General features: G+C 49.5%; 8 protein-coding genes across 8 annotated transcripts; 3 read left to right on the top strand and 5 right to left on the bottom strand.

The window, feature by feature from the left end:
• Positions 1 to 99: 99 nt before the first annotated feature.
• BT62DRAFT_978743 (MFS general substrate transporter) lies at positions 100 to 2,003 on the bottom strand (the record flags this gene model as incomplete). Its single annotated transcript, XM_043189371.1, has 8 exons — positions 100 to 190; positions 244 to 357; positions 407 to 866; positions 923 to 1,139; positions 1,269 to 1,488; positions 1,540 to 1,620; positions 1,676 to 1,827; positions 1,878 to 2,003. The coding sequence occupies 8 exons, from the start codon at positions 2,001 to 2,003 to the stop codon at positions 100 to 102; spliced, it is 1,461 nt and encodes a 486-aa protein (XP_043044339.1).
• A 1,816-nt stretch (positions 2,004 to 3,819) lies between these two features.
• Positions 3,820 to 6,197, bottom strand: BT62DRAFT_1001651 (high-affinity methionine permease; the record flags this gene model as incomplete). Its single annotated transcript, XM_043176758.1, has 14 exons — positions 3,820 to 4,074; positions 4,122 to 4,375; positions 4,423 to 4,530; positions 4,586 to 4,783; positions 4,830 to 4,931; positions 4,984 to 5,051; positions 5,111 to 5,276; positions 5,327 to 5,425; positions 5,491 to 5,504; positions 5,554 to 5,601; positions 5,660 to 5,759; positions 5,817 to 5,846; positions 5,904 to 5,957; positions 6,011 to 6,197. The coding sequence occupies 14 exons, from the start codon at positions 6,195 to 6,197 to the stop codon at positions 3,820 to 3,822; spliced, it is 1,683 nt and encodes a 560-aa protein (XP_043044338.1).
• A 1,081-nt stretch (positions 6,198 to 7,278) lies between these two features.
• BT62DRAFT_943751 (uncharacterized protein) lies at positions 7,279 to 8,223 on the bottom strand. Its single transcript, XM_043187896.1, has 4 exons — positions 8,181 to 8,223; positions 7,994 to 8,083; positions 7,595 to 7,939; positions 7,279 to 7,469 (listed from the first exon to the last, which is right to left on the bottom strand). Exons 2-4 carry the CDS (start codon positions 8,081 to 8,083, stop codon positions 7,353 to 7,355), a joined length of 552 nt encoding a protein of 183 aa, XP_043044337.1. The 5' UTR covers positions 8,181 to 8,223; the 3' UTR covers positions 7,279 to 7,352.
• A 57-nt stretch (positions 8,224 to 8,280) lies between these two features.
• BT62DRAFT_538442 (uncharacterized protein) lies at positions 8,281 to 8,739 on the top strand. Its single transcript, XM_043181306.1, has 3 exons — positions 8,281 to 8,339; positions 8,394 to 8,506; positions 8,553 to 8,739. The coding sequence occupies exons 1-3, from the start codon at positions 8,316 to 8,318 to the stop codon at positions 8,662 to 8,664; spliced, it is 249 nt and encodes an 82-aa protein (XP_043044336.1). The 5' UTR covers positions 8,281 to 8,315; the 3' UTR covers positions 8,665 to 8,739.
• Positions 8,433 to 9,410, bottom strand: BT62DRAFT_928116 (DNA-directed RNA polymerase I kDa polypeptide). Its single transcript, XM_043185442.1, is given in 7 exon segments — positions 8,433 to 8,699; positions 8,734 to 8,735; positions 8,746 to 8,784; positions 8,841 to 8,897; positions 8,944 to 9,059; positions 9,109 to 9,213; positions 9,264 to 9,410. The coding sequence occupies 7 exon segments, from the start codon at positions 9,286 to 9,288 to the stop codon at positions 8,669 to 8,671; spliced, it is 375 nt and encodes a 124-aa protein (XP_043044335.1). The 5' UTR covers positions 9,289 to 9,410; the 3' UTR covers positions 8,433 to 8,668.
• Positions 9,359 to 10,526, top strand: BT62DRAFT_538444 (uncharacterized protein). The gene is made up of 3 exons (XM_043181307.1): positions 9,359 to 10,121; positions 10,173 to 10,265; positions 10,320 to 10,526. Exons 1-3 carry the CDS (start codon positions 9,660 to 9,662, stop codon positions 10,353 to 10,355), a joined length of 591 nt encoding a protein of 196 aa, XP_043044334.1. The 5' UTR covers positions 9,359 to 9,659; the 3' UTR covers positions 10,356 to 10,526.
• A 351-nt stretch (positions 10,527 to 10,877) lies between these two features.
• BT62DRAFT_928114 (uncharacterized protein) lies at positions 10,878 to 12,292 on the bottom strand. Its single transcript, XM_043185441.1, has 2 exons — positions 11,432 to 12,292; positions 10,878 to 11,383 (listed from the first exon to the last, which is right to left on the bottom strand). Exons 1-2 carry the CDS (start codon positions 11,790 to 11,792, stop codon positions 10,956 to 10,958), a joined length of 789 nt encoding a protein of 262 aa, XP_043044333.1. The 5' UTR covers positions 11,793 to 12,292; the 3' UTR covers positions 10,878 to 10,955.
• Positions 12,293 to 12,551: 259 nt separating this feature from the next.
• BT62DRAFT_538245 (uncharacterized protein) lies at positions 12,552 to 13,236 on the top strand. Its single transcript, XM_043181305.1, has 3 exons — positions 12,552 to 12,730; positions 12,784 to 12,911; positions 12,967 to 13,236. The coding sequence occupies exons 1-3, from the start codon at positions 12,611 to 12,613 to the stop codon at positions 13,040 to 13,042; spliced, it is 324 nt and encodes a 107-aa protein (XP_043044332.1). The 5' UTR covers positions 12,552 to 12,610; the 3' UTR covers positions 13,043 to 13,236.
• Positions 13,237 to 13,253: the final 17 nt, after the last annotated feature.

Here is a 13,253-nt window from a genome sequence, read left to right as displayed (position 1 = left end):
GAAGGAAGGGCAGGCACGAGAAAGCGCGTATATTTACAGATATACTAGAAAAAAATCCATCAATCATGAAATGTCTTTAAAGTAATAATACCAAAATCGTTAAGATGCCCGAGCATCCTTGGCGGTAACATCCATCTCTGCAGCAACGTCTTCAGTCGGACGAATATGTCCTCTATCATCCATTCGGGCGCTAAAGGTAACCCCATGAGAAATCATCAAAGTTAATGAGACAGATGAACTGACATGATCTCATCATCTAAATCAGTATGGTCCTTGATCCGCATGATAACCATAGGTAGTGCAAATACGAGACCTCCGACAAGGAGAGCCCATTCCGAAATAAACATATTCATGTACCTATATGACGCATCAGGACGTATCACAATAAAGTCACTGAGAGACATACGGAATCTTGACAGCGTCCGCACGCCATATCCCAGCTGCCCCAGCCGACTGGATCGACTTGTAGAACCCAGCAAAGAACGCCAACTTGGATGGATCATTCGACATCGCACCCATAAGCCAGTACGACGTCGTCTGCCACATTGCATCGAGAATCCCACAAAATATGTAGAACATTACCCTCCCTGCGTATCCGTGATCGTAGATATCCATTTTCTCCGTCTCTGGTGCGACGCTTTCGCGCGTGTACTGCTTTTGGTAGAAGTATCCCCAGATGTGGACGACGAAGACCATTAGGAAGAGGACAGTCCAACCTGTGTAGGCGCGGATACGACGACTGATGGATTTTCGGTCGAGGAGAAGACCGATGAGGACGGACCCGATGATTTGGGAGATCCAGTAGCAGACGTTGTTCAGGCCTCGGGCGCGGATGTCGAAGATGGCGCCATTGAAGCCACTGAATTCTAGATATGGTTTGAGCATCTGTTAGGTAAATTGAGAAAAGGATATGGGTACTGACGCCAGGTATAGAACCAGTTGGAAGCGAAAAACATTGGGAAGAGAAGGATGATCATTGGATCAGTCTTCAGCGTCACAAGCAGACCTAGGATTTCGGTCTTCAAGGAGGGGTGTCGGGGCGTCATAACTTTTGTTCCATCGGAGCGGATCATCTTGTTGGGGTTCGCCATGAGCATTGGAATGAAAACTCCGATGAGTGTAAGGACAAGAAATCCAACCTGTACATAGTTTGAATAAATATTAAGTTGATAGAAAATGCCAACGCGCGTATGTCCCGTTATCAACGGCGTTGGCCTATAAACAAGAATGAGCACGAAGCCATGTGTTACGAGAAGTCAAGCACTTACTGTCGATTTCCAGTTTCTCCCAGCAGCAACAGACGCTCCAACGACACCGCCAAGGTTGAAAATAGACCAGAAAATCCCGATAAATTTCCCTTTTTGTGTTTCGGTAGGATACGCCATCATCAACGAGCCCTGTGCTGTCCATAGAAGACCAGCACATATACCGAGGATGGCTCCTGCGGCGACAACGAATCCACCAGCATTAGAGTGGATATTGATGGCTCTAGAGACTGTATTAATACGAAATAATCAGTAATAAGAGGGCAGTAATCACAGGTAAGATCCTATGTACAAGCTATAACCCATACTGCCAATCAGGAGCGTGAGTCTTGGTCCAAGGACGTTGTTGACCGATCTAAGCAAAGTAAGTACCGAAAAAGTGGAAGACATTCTTGATTAAATATACTCACCCACCGAAGAATCCCATGAAAGAAAAAGTTGAATATAGAGCGGTGTTCGCATTGGAGTTGGTCTTGGAATCGACTTGACCACCTGCGCCCAGTCCATTTAGTGCGTTGAACAATCCCGGTCCCATAAAGCAAACAAATCCCAGCATCACAATCTACACAAGTCAGAAAATGAAAAATACGAGACTCCAAACGTACGACTTGCCTGGGTGATGGGGTTGTAGTAGAGTCCCTTGAGGCCCGTTGGCTGCTGGTAGACCTTTCGGGCTGCATGATCGTCATTGCTGCTTCCAGTGTAGCTTTTCTCGTTGTCGACGACTGGTTCTGCCATGGCGACTTGGGAAGAAAGAGAGACGAGGTCCGTTCGGGTATAAGTAGCTCAGATAAGTGGCCATCAAGTTACACATGGTGTGTCAATCCAAGAAACATCAGGAACCAGTTTCACAAAAGAAACCGTGAAATGAGATCAACCTGATGTCAGGCTTGAATTCCTCTATCCAACCCTGCTAATTTCGCGTTGATACCGATAAAATAAAATGGGATGAAAAGGATGTAAAGTGAAATGGATTCCGCTGTGAGTTTTGTTGAGTTCGGCAAATGCACCGTCATCACAAGCGGAGTTTCGATTTGGCTGCAGGTGGCCTAGTCAAATTTAAGTCTCCGATCGCATGAAGTAGACATCAGCGTGAAATCGGCTTCGAAAACCGGGGTTGTCAAGGAAAGTCGGATTTCACACATGAAATGAACGCGATATCGGCAGGTCTGAAACCCCGGAATCCAGGAAGCATCAGGAACCAGGCGATTCTATACGAAACCCCATCAACGGCGAGTAACATGCTCGGATTAATCAGCCCATGAGTCAAGAACGTCTACTGGCCAGCCATGCATACCTGCCTGCTCGTCGTAGAGCAAGGAGAGCCAGAAATTTTCGACGATCGTGACGGACACTTTGACATTTTTCCACAATGGAAGAGGTGGTACTAGCAGGCCGAGTTTCAGATAGCCGCATCCGACGACGCCACCTCTACTCTATGCAGCTCTTTCTCGACGTAACCACGCGTGATACTCTTTCTACTCCATTTCTAGCCTTGATATTGCTCTATCCTTTATCTCTGGGACAGCTACACGCGGCGGCCGCTCAATCAATCTCTGAAGGCTCTCTGGCCGTTTTCTCACATGTATCTCGTCGACCTACCCCCGTAAGGGTAGGGCCAGTCTGGATCACATGTACTATACACCTTCGGTGCTTCACGCCCCCCAAATCATGGAGCATAATATTCGGCGAATCTCAAACTGTTTCTAGCCCTAAACAGCCTCTCTCTGTCGCTCCAGCTAGCAGCTGATAACCAACTGGGACTGAAGCATCAACTCAGTTAAGCTTCTCTTCCCCGAGAATCCTTTTCAATGAACTGAACACATGTCGTTCATGCGTACATGCTCCTTGATTATCCGTTGATTTGTTGTGTTGTTCTTCTCTATGAAACTCGGCACCATGACTCGTCGATAAGGGTTGACAATCGGTGAAAGCGATTTTTCTTTGGGTTTGGTTCGGTCTTGGCAATGCCGTCGTGTGAACGAGCTTGATATGTGAGTTGATTGATTGTCGACCAGGAGGCTATTCATGTCCTTCTCTCGCTGTCAGGTTTCTCTAGTCAACTGATGGCGTCTAGACCTGAAGTCCGTTATTATCCAAGCCGTATATTATTTTGTCGTGCTGCCTTTTCCATGAGCTGTAGCAATACACGAGGTAGTCCAAGTTTTACTTTGCCTACCCAGTACCTACCGTCCGCGGGCTACGTTCAGTTCGGCTAAGGAAGTGCTCGGTATAGTGGGTGAATGTAGTACGAGTTCATAATAAGTCACCATCAGTCTGAATACATTTACTCCTTCTCCTCCTATAGTACCACAGTCGATTCATTACCTATCTCTAACCATCTATCTTGTCCTATAGGATCAGTACTCGAAGCTATCAAAGTTAATGTTTCCACCTACGAGTCACAACTAGTTCCGATGGTTAAGTCAAGCAGCCACATTACAGGCACCCTAACATCAGGAAACCACAGTAAAACGAGTTCGCGGTACCGCAGGAATGACCCATAAAGAAAAGTAAATCATTGCAATAAAGAGAACTCTTATTAAGTAAAAGTTCAAACCGTCACATCCACCTTCTGCTCCAGACTCCCATTCTCCTGCGCCTTCAGCTTCTCCGCCTCCAACCTCAGCCGCTCCCTAAACTCATCCCCACGATGATCATGATAGACATACACAAACCTCTTCGACAACTCCCCATTCTCCAACTCAACCACCTCCTCGTATACCTTATACCCCAACAACCACGGAGCAATGTGCATCCATGAAACCCAATAAGCGAAGCAAAGTGCCAAGATACCGATTCCGGTGACCTAGACAAGTGAATACGACAAAGACTCGGAGAAAGAACGCCACGCACCCAAGGTACCCAATACGGAAACGAAAATGGCTCCGCATTCTTCGCAGGCGGTAACCACGGCACCACCAACACGAATATATTCACCGCGATCGAGAACCACAGCGCGATGTGCCATGTGCGGAACTCGGGCCTGGGCACACCAGCCTTGGCCCTTCTCCGCCGGATCCAGTAGATGCCAGTGACCATAGCCAGATCGAAAAGTCGGCTAGGGTACGTCTGGATGGATACAATAAGGTTGAACGCGTCACCGATGGCTGTTCAAGAGCTTTAGTTATGAAGGAGGGGGAAGAATTTGACATACGAGGTCCGATGATCACAATTGTTGTGAGAATAAACTTGAGCAGCATTGGAGCGGCGGGGGTACCAAATGGTTTGGTACTGGCGAAGAAACGGCTGAATGGAAACACCCCTGGAAAGAAGTTTCAAAACGATGTTTGGGCACAAAAGTGGGAGAATAAGGGTACCTTGTCGCGCTACCTCCCTAAACACCCTGCCGTGCCCAATAGCCACGGAAACCAAATTTCCAAATGCCGACAGAGCCACGAAAACAGGTAATACCCTCGTCCCTGCATATGTACCAAATACTGCCGAGAAGAATTTGGCGGCGAGGAGTTGGCCGGATTTCTTGGCTTCTGATACGGGGACAGCAGCGACGTAGGCGACTGAGGCTGTGAGATGGGGATGGACGATAAGGAGAACGAATCTTACTGTTTGCAAAGAAGTAAAGGAAGAAGACTAGGCCGAGGGAGAATGGACCTGCTGTCTTGAGCGTGTGTACAGGACGTGACATTTCGTTGGCGACGTTGTTGGCTGATAAAACCGGTGAATGAATGTTCGATCAGGTAAAAGTGTTGAGATGCACCATTATTCCAACCCGCATACGAAAAGATGACATTAATCATAGCGCTCGCCATTGCATTTCCGTTATTACTAGGATCGAAAAGAAGCAGTCAGCAATCCGTAGAGAACACAGATGACAAACAACGTACTTTATCCCGCTGAATCCATTCTTGAAATGGCTCTTGGGATCCTCGACACGCGTACCGCCTCCAAGGACGACCCATCCCGTGACGACGATGAAACACAGGATGACCACTTTGAAGAAGCCGAGAACGTTGGAGATCCACATTGCTGTGCGGTTGTGGGAGATGACGACTGCTCGAAGATGAGAAGGGTATTTCGAGCTGATGAGATGTATTACGCACTGATACAAGCAATTCCATAGGCGGCTATTGCTATTCCTCGCATAGTCCATTCATTGTATGTTTCTTGACCGTTCGCGTAGAGTATGTATTCGGCGCACACTAAGAGAAGGAGTCAGCCCGATGGTGTGACGCAGCAGCCAATAGATAGTCGAATAGATAGATACCTATAGCATTAGAGCTACAGAACAGGGTTAGTCCGAAGTGAAGTTAAACCATCAATCACGTACCTCGCAAAACTAAGAACGACTGTAATGAACGCAAAGGTCACTGGCAATCTGTCCCGCAAAACGGCCGTATCAGCACTCGCGGAAAGTCGAAGCCGATTGAACGCACAGAAACTTGGGCCGACTATATGCCTGTTCCAGATAAGCCACCTCCGCACCAGCCCTATTCGGGAACATGGCGAGGTATTCGGTGTAGTATGATAAACCCGCTGTAAATCCCTACTTGAGCTAGCGTCCCAGCCGTAGTATGGAGCCAGCCAGCATACCGGCACTAAGGAAGAACCCAATAATCCAAACTTATGAGTACTGAGCATCAGCCCCTGACCCATCACACAATCCCGACTGTAACTCACAAATGATAGCCAATCCAAAACAACCGGTCTGCCTGAGTATAGTTCCGGGCGTCGCTGCGCCACCCAAGCGTCAACGTCCAGAGTCAATGAAGACAAAAAGCACTGACAAAAAATCCCGGTCCCAATCATCATCGAAAAGTTCAACAAGACCGCCGTCCACCAACCAACATCCTTCCCCATCGGACTCGAGTCCTCAATGGGGGCTCCGCCGAGGTTCCTGTGCTCCTCATCCAAGGAGAGGTCATCAGCGAGGACGACGTCCGCGTCTATGCTTTTCTCTTCAAGCTTCGACATGAACCCAAGTAGTGATAAATAAGTGAGTGGTTTCTCAAACCATTCACGGGCCGCTTTTGTTCACTCCAAACCCCTCATCGCAATTCGGTGCTTGGATAGTGCAATCAGGGTGATAAGAGAATTTGTCCAGGGATGGAAAAGAAGGCGCGATATGATGCCAACTTGACGGTGAGACATATGCTCCCACACGGCCGTAATAGAGTACAAATAGGTGACCGGGTCGTGAGAGGTGATGACTGAGGGATGCATAGAGAACGCCGCCGATGATCAGGTCCGAGAATAGAGTTATGCTTCTTGGGCCGTTGGTATATGACCGTGGTATGAGGTCAAGATCACTCGTAAACGCGTCGTTTGGCGATCCATGTGGACGCGCGCTTACGTCGGATACCTAGTTCTAGCTGGAACATCTGCTGAGCCAATAGAAGAATCAGGATTATCGGAAAAGGACATGTAGGCCTGATCCCTGAGAAAGCAGAGTGTTGTCGCCATCGATCAAGGCGGAATGCAACTTGAACCCAGGGGTCGTGCGATTTGAAAAGACTGCAAAGCGATTGGTACTGAGGAGACACAAGCACTCGACAAGAAAGAAAAGGGCTTCCGTGAATTAACGCGGAGACTGGGATGTCCGGAGAACATATGGATGAAAAGAGCAAGTCACAAATCGGGACGAATTCTTGACGTTCCTGGAGAGGCCCGCCAATCGCGCGTGGAGGAGTAGTAAGGGCACCGCAGCCCAGCTATAGAGTAACGGCAAGAAAAGTTCCAAATGCAACATGTCCAGGTCGCGGTACTACGCATACGCCACTTCCATGATCACGTGTGAGGTCAAGATTAGGTTGTAGGACTCTCGTCTCAGCCAGTCTTAAGGGCGGGAAATGTCGAGACAAAAAAAAGTACCCCGCTTGCATATTAGGTCAATGTGGCTGTAAAGGTCTTAGACCACGACATCTCATTGACGTCACACGAGTCATCTAGGCATAATACTTTTCGTTTCCATTCGTCAGAGTCAGCATACATCAAGGGAAAAAGGCCGGAACGATAGTACGATACGGGAGCAGCAGAAGCACGACATAGACGAATGAAAAAAAAAAAAAAAGAAGAGAAGAGAAAAAAATGTTCTATAGCCAATCAACATGAATTATAACATAACCCGGTTTACTCGGTTGCTTCAGCGGTACGCTCGCGAAGAGTATCTGCCTTTGCGACGGCACCGCTCGAGCTTATGTTGTTCAGGACAGGCTTGAGGATGTTGACATATGTAACTTGAGCACCCTGTGATGGCCACGTAAGCAAAGCAACGCAACGCAACGCCGGTCCAAAAAATTCAGTCACACGACACCGCGTAAGCGAGTCGTGTCGTGTGCTGAAAAGCCAGGAACAACCAAAAAGATACGCACTCGGAAGACAGGAAGTTGCAACCACACAATGAAGAGCGTCTTGAAGGCAAAATACCATGGGACGTAGTACAGCACAAGCCGGAGAGCAAAGCTCTCCAAAAAGTTGAAGAACCCAAACACGACCCAGTACGTCAGCCACTGCACGTCATCGTGGGGGGATGGCGACTCGACGGCCTTGAAGGAGAGGTACGCAGGGAGGGCCCAGCCGACGAGGTTGGAGACAGGAGCAGCGAAGGAGTTGAAGATGTGCAGGAAGGTGATGATGAAAGCACTGCCTAGGACGAGGTAGCCCTTGGGCACCTGCGTGCGTTGCTCCAAGTTGATGAGCACAGGATACTTGGTAAGCTAGGACATGATAAGCACACCGCGAGCAACAACAAGGATGTATTAGAAACTAACCTCCTTGTCCAGCTGGCTATAGTAGTACTCTCCCTTGCTTTTCACCTGTTTGAAGGCCGGATGCTGTTGCAATTTTTCGACGGCTGACATCTGCGTGGAGGAGAGCGTACGTCAGCATTGCAAGACAACGCGGCCGACGTCATAGGAAACGATAGCGCCGGCAGTGGCAATATGGAAAGACACGTACGGCGACAATGGGAAAATGAAGAGCGGGATAAGCCAAGTAGAGTGCTGGTGGTTGTTTTCAGAAGAGGAAGGGCGCAGGCGCCAACCCCTGATATTGGTTGCTTACACGTGTTTGGCAGGGTAGTCACCCTCTGCCATGGACGAATACAACGCCCTCAAGGTCCGTATCTGTCCTCGCTCTATGCTCGTCTTTCTCTTCTAACTGGTGCTACAGGATCTGCATAATATACTCCCGCCATTCCAGCCAATCATCCCAGTCAGTCTGCTGCCATACATCGCACTAGTGCTGCTTTCGGCCACGTTTACACTGGCGTTCTACTTTTCAACGTATGCAATCTCACTGTATTACTCTACTGTTTCTGATGGATAATAGGCTACCCAAAGACACGATACCTATACGGGAAATGGTGGTGGCATCTACCGCGAGCATCTTGGGCGGGTTCGGGGTGGTCGCGCTGTTCTGCACAGTCGGGGTGTACGTCTAGTTGTTCACGCGCCAGCCGTGTTTGCACGAGACGCACTGGCACCAGTCAGGATCGTGGTTGACATTTGGAAGGGATACTCACAGTGTAAAAGACGGTGGAACCTTCATCTGCACTGCGCAGCTGTTTCATTTGTTGAGTCTCGGATTATATTACGGTTCCATTCTTTTGCGACGTACCTGTAGCTCCTTTGAATAGGCCTCCATATGGCCGCAGTTGGGGCATTTCTCGGATACCTGGAGAGACGTTGGTCTAGAACACAAGGCAGGACGAACAACATACGGCGGTGCCGTGATCTGCACCTTCATGGTGCTTTGTCTGCGTCTTTCTCTTCTGGCGCAAGGCTGAAGGAAACGCGTCCGGATGGGAATGCGTCGTGATCTGGATATTCTCATACGCTGAACAGAAAATTAAATACCGATCGGCTGACTTGCATTGTCGACTCACAGCTCGCAGGCTCTTCGTGATCACACTGATCGCAGTTCACATCTGTTTCGCCATCCTTGGGCAGATCCAGCAAGGTACCGCAGTTGGGGCAGAACAACAAAGAGCCTTTGAAGAATTAATTGATGGAATCCGAGCAAGGAATAACAAGAACCAACCAATTTTGTGCGCCCTGGTCGCCATTCGAGATGAAGAAAATTTGACACGTGACAGGCGCGTACGGATGCGGACCGAAAAGGAAAAACAGGAACGAGAAACTTGGACGGTAATTTCGTAGAACAAAGGCTGCGATTGACGAGGGCGAATTCTTCTTTTGTTTTCCAGGGCTGATAATTGAAATTTCCTTGTTCTTTCTGCCCCCTATGTCAACAAAACAATAGCTTGTTCCAAAAGCAGCCTGGGTTGTTTTGTTGTCCCTGGCGTCTAATGCTTGCTTTGTGGGTCCAAAGGTAGTTAATAAAGCTCGACAAAGGAGATTCAACATACCATTCATCTTTCTTCCTCCTCTGTTTTTCACCCACGCAGCGCGTGCTCTTCAATAACCAACTACCATCATGCCCCGACCCCTCCCCTCCCACCGCTTCACCTACCTCTCCAACACCCTGCGCCACTCCAAGGCCCAGTACGAGTACATCGCTGACTCCCATCGCGCCTCTGTATGCCTCACGAACAATGCCCGGAAACGCGCCGCTCGCCTCCACCTGGCCGTCGATATCATTAAAGCCCGCCAATGCCAGCAGTCATTCGTCTCCAAAATCCCCCTGCCGCATATCGATGATTCCATCTGTCTCGACAGCTCAGTCGTGCACGCTGCGTCAGAGGTGTTCTACCCACAGGTCCACGAGCGGCTCCCGCCCATTGTCATCCCTGCCCCGAATGACAGGCGCCGCTCTTTGTCGCCCGATTTGGAGCTCGTTTCGCGGTTCTCAGCGTGGTCGGACGCAGACGTACCACATACGGCTTCTTCTGGCCCATTCTGCAGCTCCTCAGCGTCGTCGGCGTCGCTCATGACCCCAGTCAGTCCAACTTTCTCATTTTTCTATCCTTGACTGAAAAGCCCACACCAGGATCACGACCATCCCCCCATCATCGTTCGCATCAAGCGCAAGTCCATGTTGGATGAAGGCTCTGATTATGAAGCCTCAGAGAAGCGTCCGAGAGTGAGTTTTTTGTACCTCAGTTTCACGCCACATCGTACTCAAGAATTGCCCCAGTACCTTCGAAAGGACTGGTCCTCTCGTCGGATCTGAATTCTTCTTCCAAGACAACTCACCCTTGTTCTTTCACGAAGACTTTTGATACAATGCCTACTTATTCCCTTTGGTAATATACCTACTTACTGTCTCTCGCTATCGCTATGCTATACTTGTGGACTATCTGCTAGCTACCTTTATGTCGCAAATCTTAACGAGTTTCCATTCCCTTTGGGCTTATAGCTTTGTAGTTGAATATTGAATAGTCAGCCTATCCCAATATTAGTACTATAATTAGTACTTGTACCCATCAAATACGATCCACGCCTCCAAGTCGCTGGCCTCCGTTACGGGTGTGCATCTGAGCGAACCAGAAATTGCTTCCTGCACGCCTTCATCTACAGCAGATGTGTGGCGCAAGAAGATGGCAGCATTCTTGACGATGACTGAGGCCGTCTGAAAATTAGTGGAACTGCGCTCCGTTGATTACAGACAAGTAAGCATCCGACCCAGTAACAAACTGACGTGCTTTCAAGTTATCCGAATCGGATTTTCGTTCACATTCTGTACAACCGTTGCAAGATGATCTTGCCGAGTCGGACAACTTCCATCCAAAACAGTCATGATAATTCCAATAATATATACATGAGTCCAAATTCAAAATCCCCCCGCCTGAGTCTCGACTACAACCAACCTCCCTTCCTTCGTCATACGCGGAAACATCTCCTGCACATCCGCTCTCGTGACAGGAAACCTAGTGTCTGACTCGGGAGAGAACACCGCCCTGTAAGGCTGTCTCTGAATCTGTACAGACAGCTCGCATAGACAGGGCCACGAAGCAAATATCACATCGAGGGCCTCCCACTTGTCGTAGAACATGCGCACGTCTTCGAACAGGCAGAACTGGACGAGCTGGAGGGTGCAGGATTCGATGGAGATGTCGGTGGATGGGATGGGGAATGAGGCGATGAGCCAGTCGAGCCAGGATCTGGGGGCGGGGTGCTCTTGGCTGGAGCGTGCGGTGGAGTGAATTTGAAAGTCGACGGAGAGGACGGTCGTTGGGTCAATGAGGGTCGTGAGAGGTTCTATACAACGATTATTAGTTATGAATACTACGATTAGAAAGGGCATACCGTTTAGGCAGACATTCAGTGCAAGATGTCGAAGGGTAGCCCTGTTCCTCCGTATGACCTCCTCAGTGGTATTCACCACGCTGACGTCGCCGACGACATAGCACATACCAACATGTATCTGTATTCGGTGCAGGTTGTCAAAGTGGATCGACGACTGGGAAGGGAACTCGCGATTGAGGAGACGGAGGTACCAGAACTTGCCGCAGGATACGAGGAGAGAGTTGGGTGTGAGTGCAGGGACACGGGGGTAGAGGGAAAGGTCGACGTGACTGCGACAGGTGATCATGCCTACGGATAGGCTTGAAAGATGAGGGCATTCGCAGAGCATCGTGAAGAGCTCCAGCGCTGAGCCAAATGGCATCGAGAGGGTAGTGAGGGTCGGCCGCCGCAGCACGCTAATGAACGCGTCTCTGACGGTGTCGGGGCATGTCGTGAGTAAAGGATGCAAAAGGTAATTGGTGAATGAGAATCGTTCGACGTTAATGAGGCTTTCAAGAATAAATGGGAGGTAGCGGTGCCATATTCTGGATATCCTGCTGACAATGAAGTTTGAGATGATGGTGGAAAGAGAGGTGTAACGCCAATAGTCGCCGTGTATCTTGACTGCGAGTTCTTTGACATTCCCAGCGAGATGGGGTGACGACTTGAATGCCTTGTATAGAGGCCGTATGTCGGGAGCTATCCTGACTGTCGGCTGGAAAGGTGGTAGGCGCGACTTGGTCCGGACGTGCAGCGTTATCTCGAGCTTCCGCCATAGATACTTCTGAACAATCGGCGTCCACCCAGTACAGACAATGGCACATGCTCTCAGCGCATCCTCGTCGTCGTGCAGCTCATGAAGCACGATGCACACGACCTCTGCTGGCAGCTGCGAAACGATGAGCTCGAACCAGGTACCAGGGGACGAAAAGGACAAACCTGCATAGTGGTGGGAGTGAAAGGAATGGATCATCAATCAACAAAAGTGGTATTTCCATGCTGTCCATCTGCGTCCGAATCCGATCTTTCAGAATCAGAAGCACGACCCTGAATGATCCTTTTCCCTGCCAACGTTCGTCTTCGTCGGTGCCGTCGCCGTCTAGAGCACTAATTCACTGCGAAAGGTTAATGTTGGTGGCGGTAGATGGAGGAGCCAGCAGTGGCCGATCCCAGCTGGGGTCACGGTCCAGACCTGGCCGCATGACTCTCCCATCATCCCTCTACCAACATCTCATCACCAAACTTGTCGTCGTTCTTGACCTCGTGCAACAGTCGGAGGGAATTACGACGCCGCAAGCCAAGCAGGCTTTATTGCATGCGGTAAGCTCGACCGACCGACCGACTATATTGCTTTTCGCTGACGGCATAATTAGACCAACGATTTTCGCAATGCCGTAGCGACTGCCAAACGCCTCGCACTGGATCTCCCGGGTGGCGAGCTCGTTGTGAGGGAGCAAGACGAGATTATCATGATGTTGACGCAGCTCAGAGATGGAAAGAGGTCGGTCTGTGGTGATTTCCGACCCCTTGTGCTGTTACATACTGATTTCGCCTAGGCGTCAGCTGCACCGATTTTTTGTGGCCGCCGAAGACGACAATATGGATTTGGATTCGGCCGCCTCGACACCGTGACGAACGATGTGTATTTCTGTATCTGAATAAACGAAGAGCTGTCCTTCTCAGCGATAACATAAAGGCAATCATACCCGATGCGTCCATCTCACGCCATGATAAGCATCGTGGCGAATCAACACTTGGGTGCCCCTTGCCCTTCCGGTAGTCGCTTACCACAGCGACTAGCAGAAATGTATATTCAAGGCACGACTGGAGTGACCCAGCATCA

The sequence above is a fragment of the Guyanagaster necrorhizus genome, assembly GCF_019112545.1.
Source record: "Guyanagaster necrorhizus MCA 3950 unplaced genomic scaffold BT62scaffold_4, whole genome shotgun sequence".
NCBI lineage: Eukaryota > Fungi > Basidiomycota > Agaricomycetes > Agaricales > Physalacriaceae > Guyanagaster > Guyanagaster necrorhizus.
This window is presented reverse-complemented; position numbering and strand designations above follow the sequence as displayed.

Excerpts from the sequence above, each read along its gene's own strand:
- BT62DRAFT_943751 (XM_043187896.1), bottom strand. The coding sequence starts at position 8,083 with ATGTCAGCCGTCGAAAAATTGCAACAGCATCCGGCCTTCAAACAGGTG. Across the intron at positions 7,940-7,993 it reads ATAGCCAGCTGGACAAGGAG|CTTACCAAGTATCCTGTGCT; the intron begins GTTAGTTTCTAA and ends ATCATGTCCTAG. Across the intron at positions 7,470-7,594 it reads TGCAACTTCCTGTCTTCCGA|GGTGCTCAAGTTACATATGT; the intron begins GTGCGTATCTTT and ends TGGCCATCACAG.
- BT62DRAFT_538442 (XM_043181306.1), top strand. The coding sequence starts at position 8,316 with ATGGACGAATACAACGCCCTCAAG. Across the intron at positions 8,340-8,393 it reads ACGAATACAACGCCCTCAAG|GATCTGCATAATATACTCCC; the intron begins GTCCGTATCTGT and ends CTGGTGCTACAG. Across the intron at positions 8,507-8,552 it reads CTGGCGTTCTACTTTTCAAC|GCTACCCAAAGACACGATAC; the intron begins GTATGCAATCTC and ends GATGGATAATAG.
- BT62DRAFT_928116 (XM_043185442.1), bottom strand. The coding sequence starts at position 9,288 with ATGGCGACCAGGGCGCACAAAATTG. Across the intron at positions 9,060-9,108 it reads TCACGAAGAGCCTGCGAGCT|CGTATGAGAATATCCAGATC; the intron begins GTGAGTCGACAA and ends TTTTCTGTTCAG. Across the intron at positions 8,898-8,943 it reads GTGCAGATCACGGCACCGCC|GTATCCGAGAAATGCCCCAA; the intron begins GTATGTTGTTCG and ends ACGTCTCTCCAG.
- BT62DRAFT_538444 (XM_043181307.1), top strand. The coding sequence starts at position 9,660 with ATGCCCCGACCCCTCCCCTCCCACCGCTTCACCTACCTCTCCAACACC. Across the intron at positions 10,122-10,172 it reads CGGCGTCGCTCATGACCCCA|GATCACGACCATCCCCCCAT; the intron begins GTCAGTCCAACT and ends AGCCCACACCAG. Across the intron at positions 10,266-10,319 it reads CCTCAGAGAAGCGTCCGAGA|TACCTTCGAAAGGACTGGTC; the intron begins GTGAGTTTTTTG and ends GAATTGCCCCAG.
- BT62DRAFT_928114 (XM_043185441.1), bottom strand. The coding sequence starts at position 11,792 with ATGCCATTTGGCTCAGCGCTGGAGCTCTTCACGATGCTCTGCGAATGC. Across the intron at positions 11,384-11,431 it reads ACTGAATGTCTGCCTAAACG|AACCTCTCACGACCCTCATT; the intron begins GTATGCCCTTTC and ends ATCGTTGTATAG.
- BT62DRAFT_538245 (XM_043181305.1), top strand. The coding sequence starts at position 12,611 with ATGACTCTCCCATCATCCCTCTACCAACATCTCATCACCAAACTTGTC. Across the intron at positions 12,731-12,783 it reads AGCAGGCTTTATTGCATGCG|ACCAACGATTTTCGCAATGC; the intron begins GTAAGCTCGACC and ends CGGCATAATTAG. Across the intron at positions 12,912-12,966 it reads CAGCTCAGAGATGGAAAGAG|GCGTCAGCTGCACCGATTTT; the intron begins GTCGGTCTGTGG and ends GATTTCGCCTAG.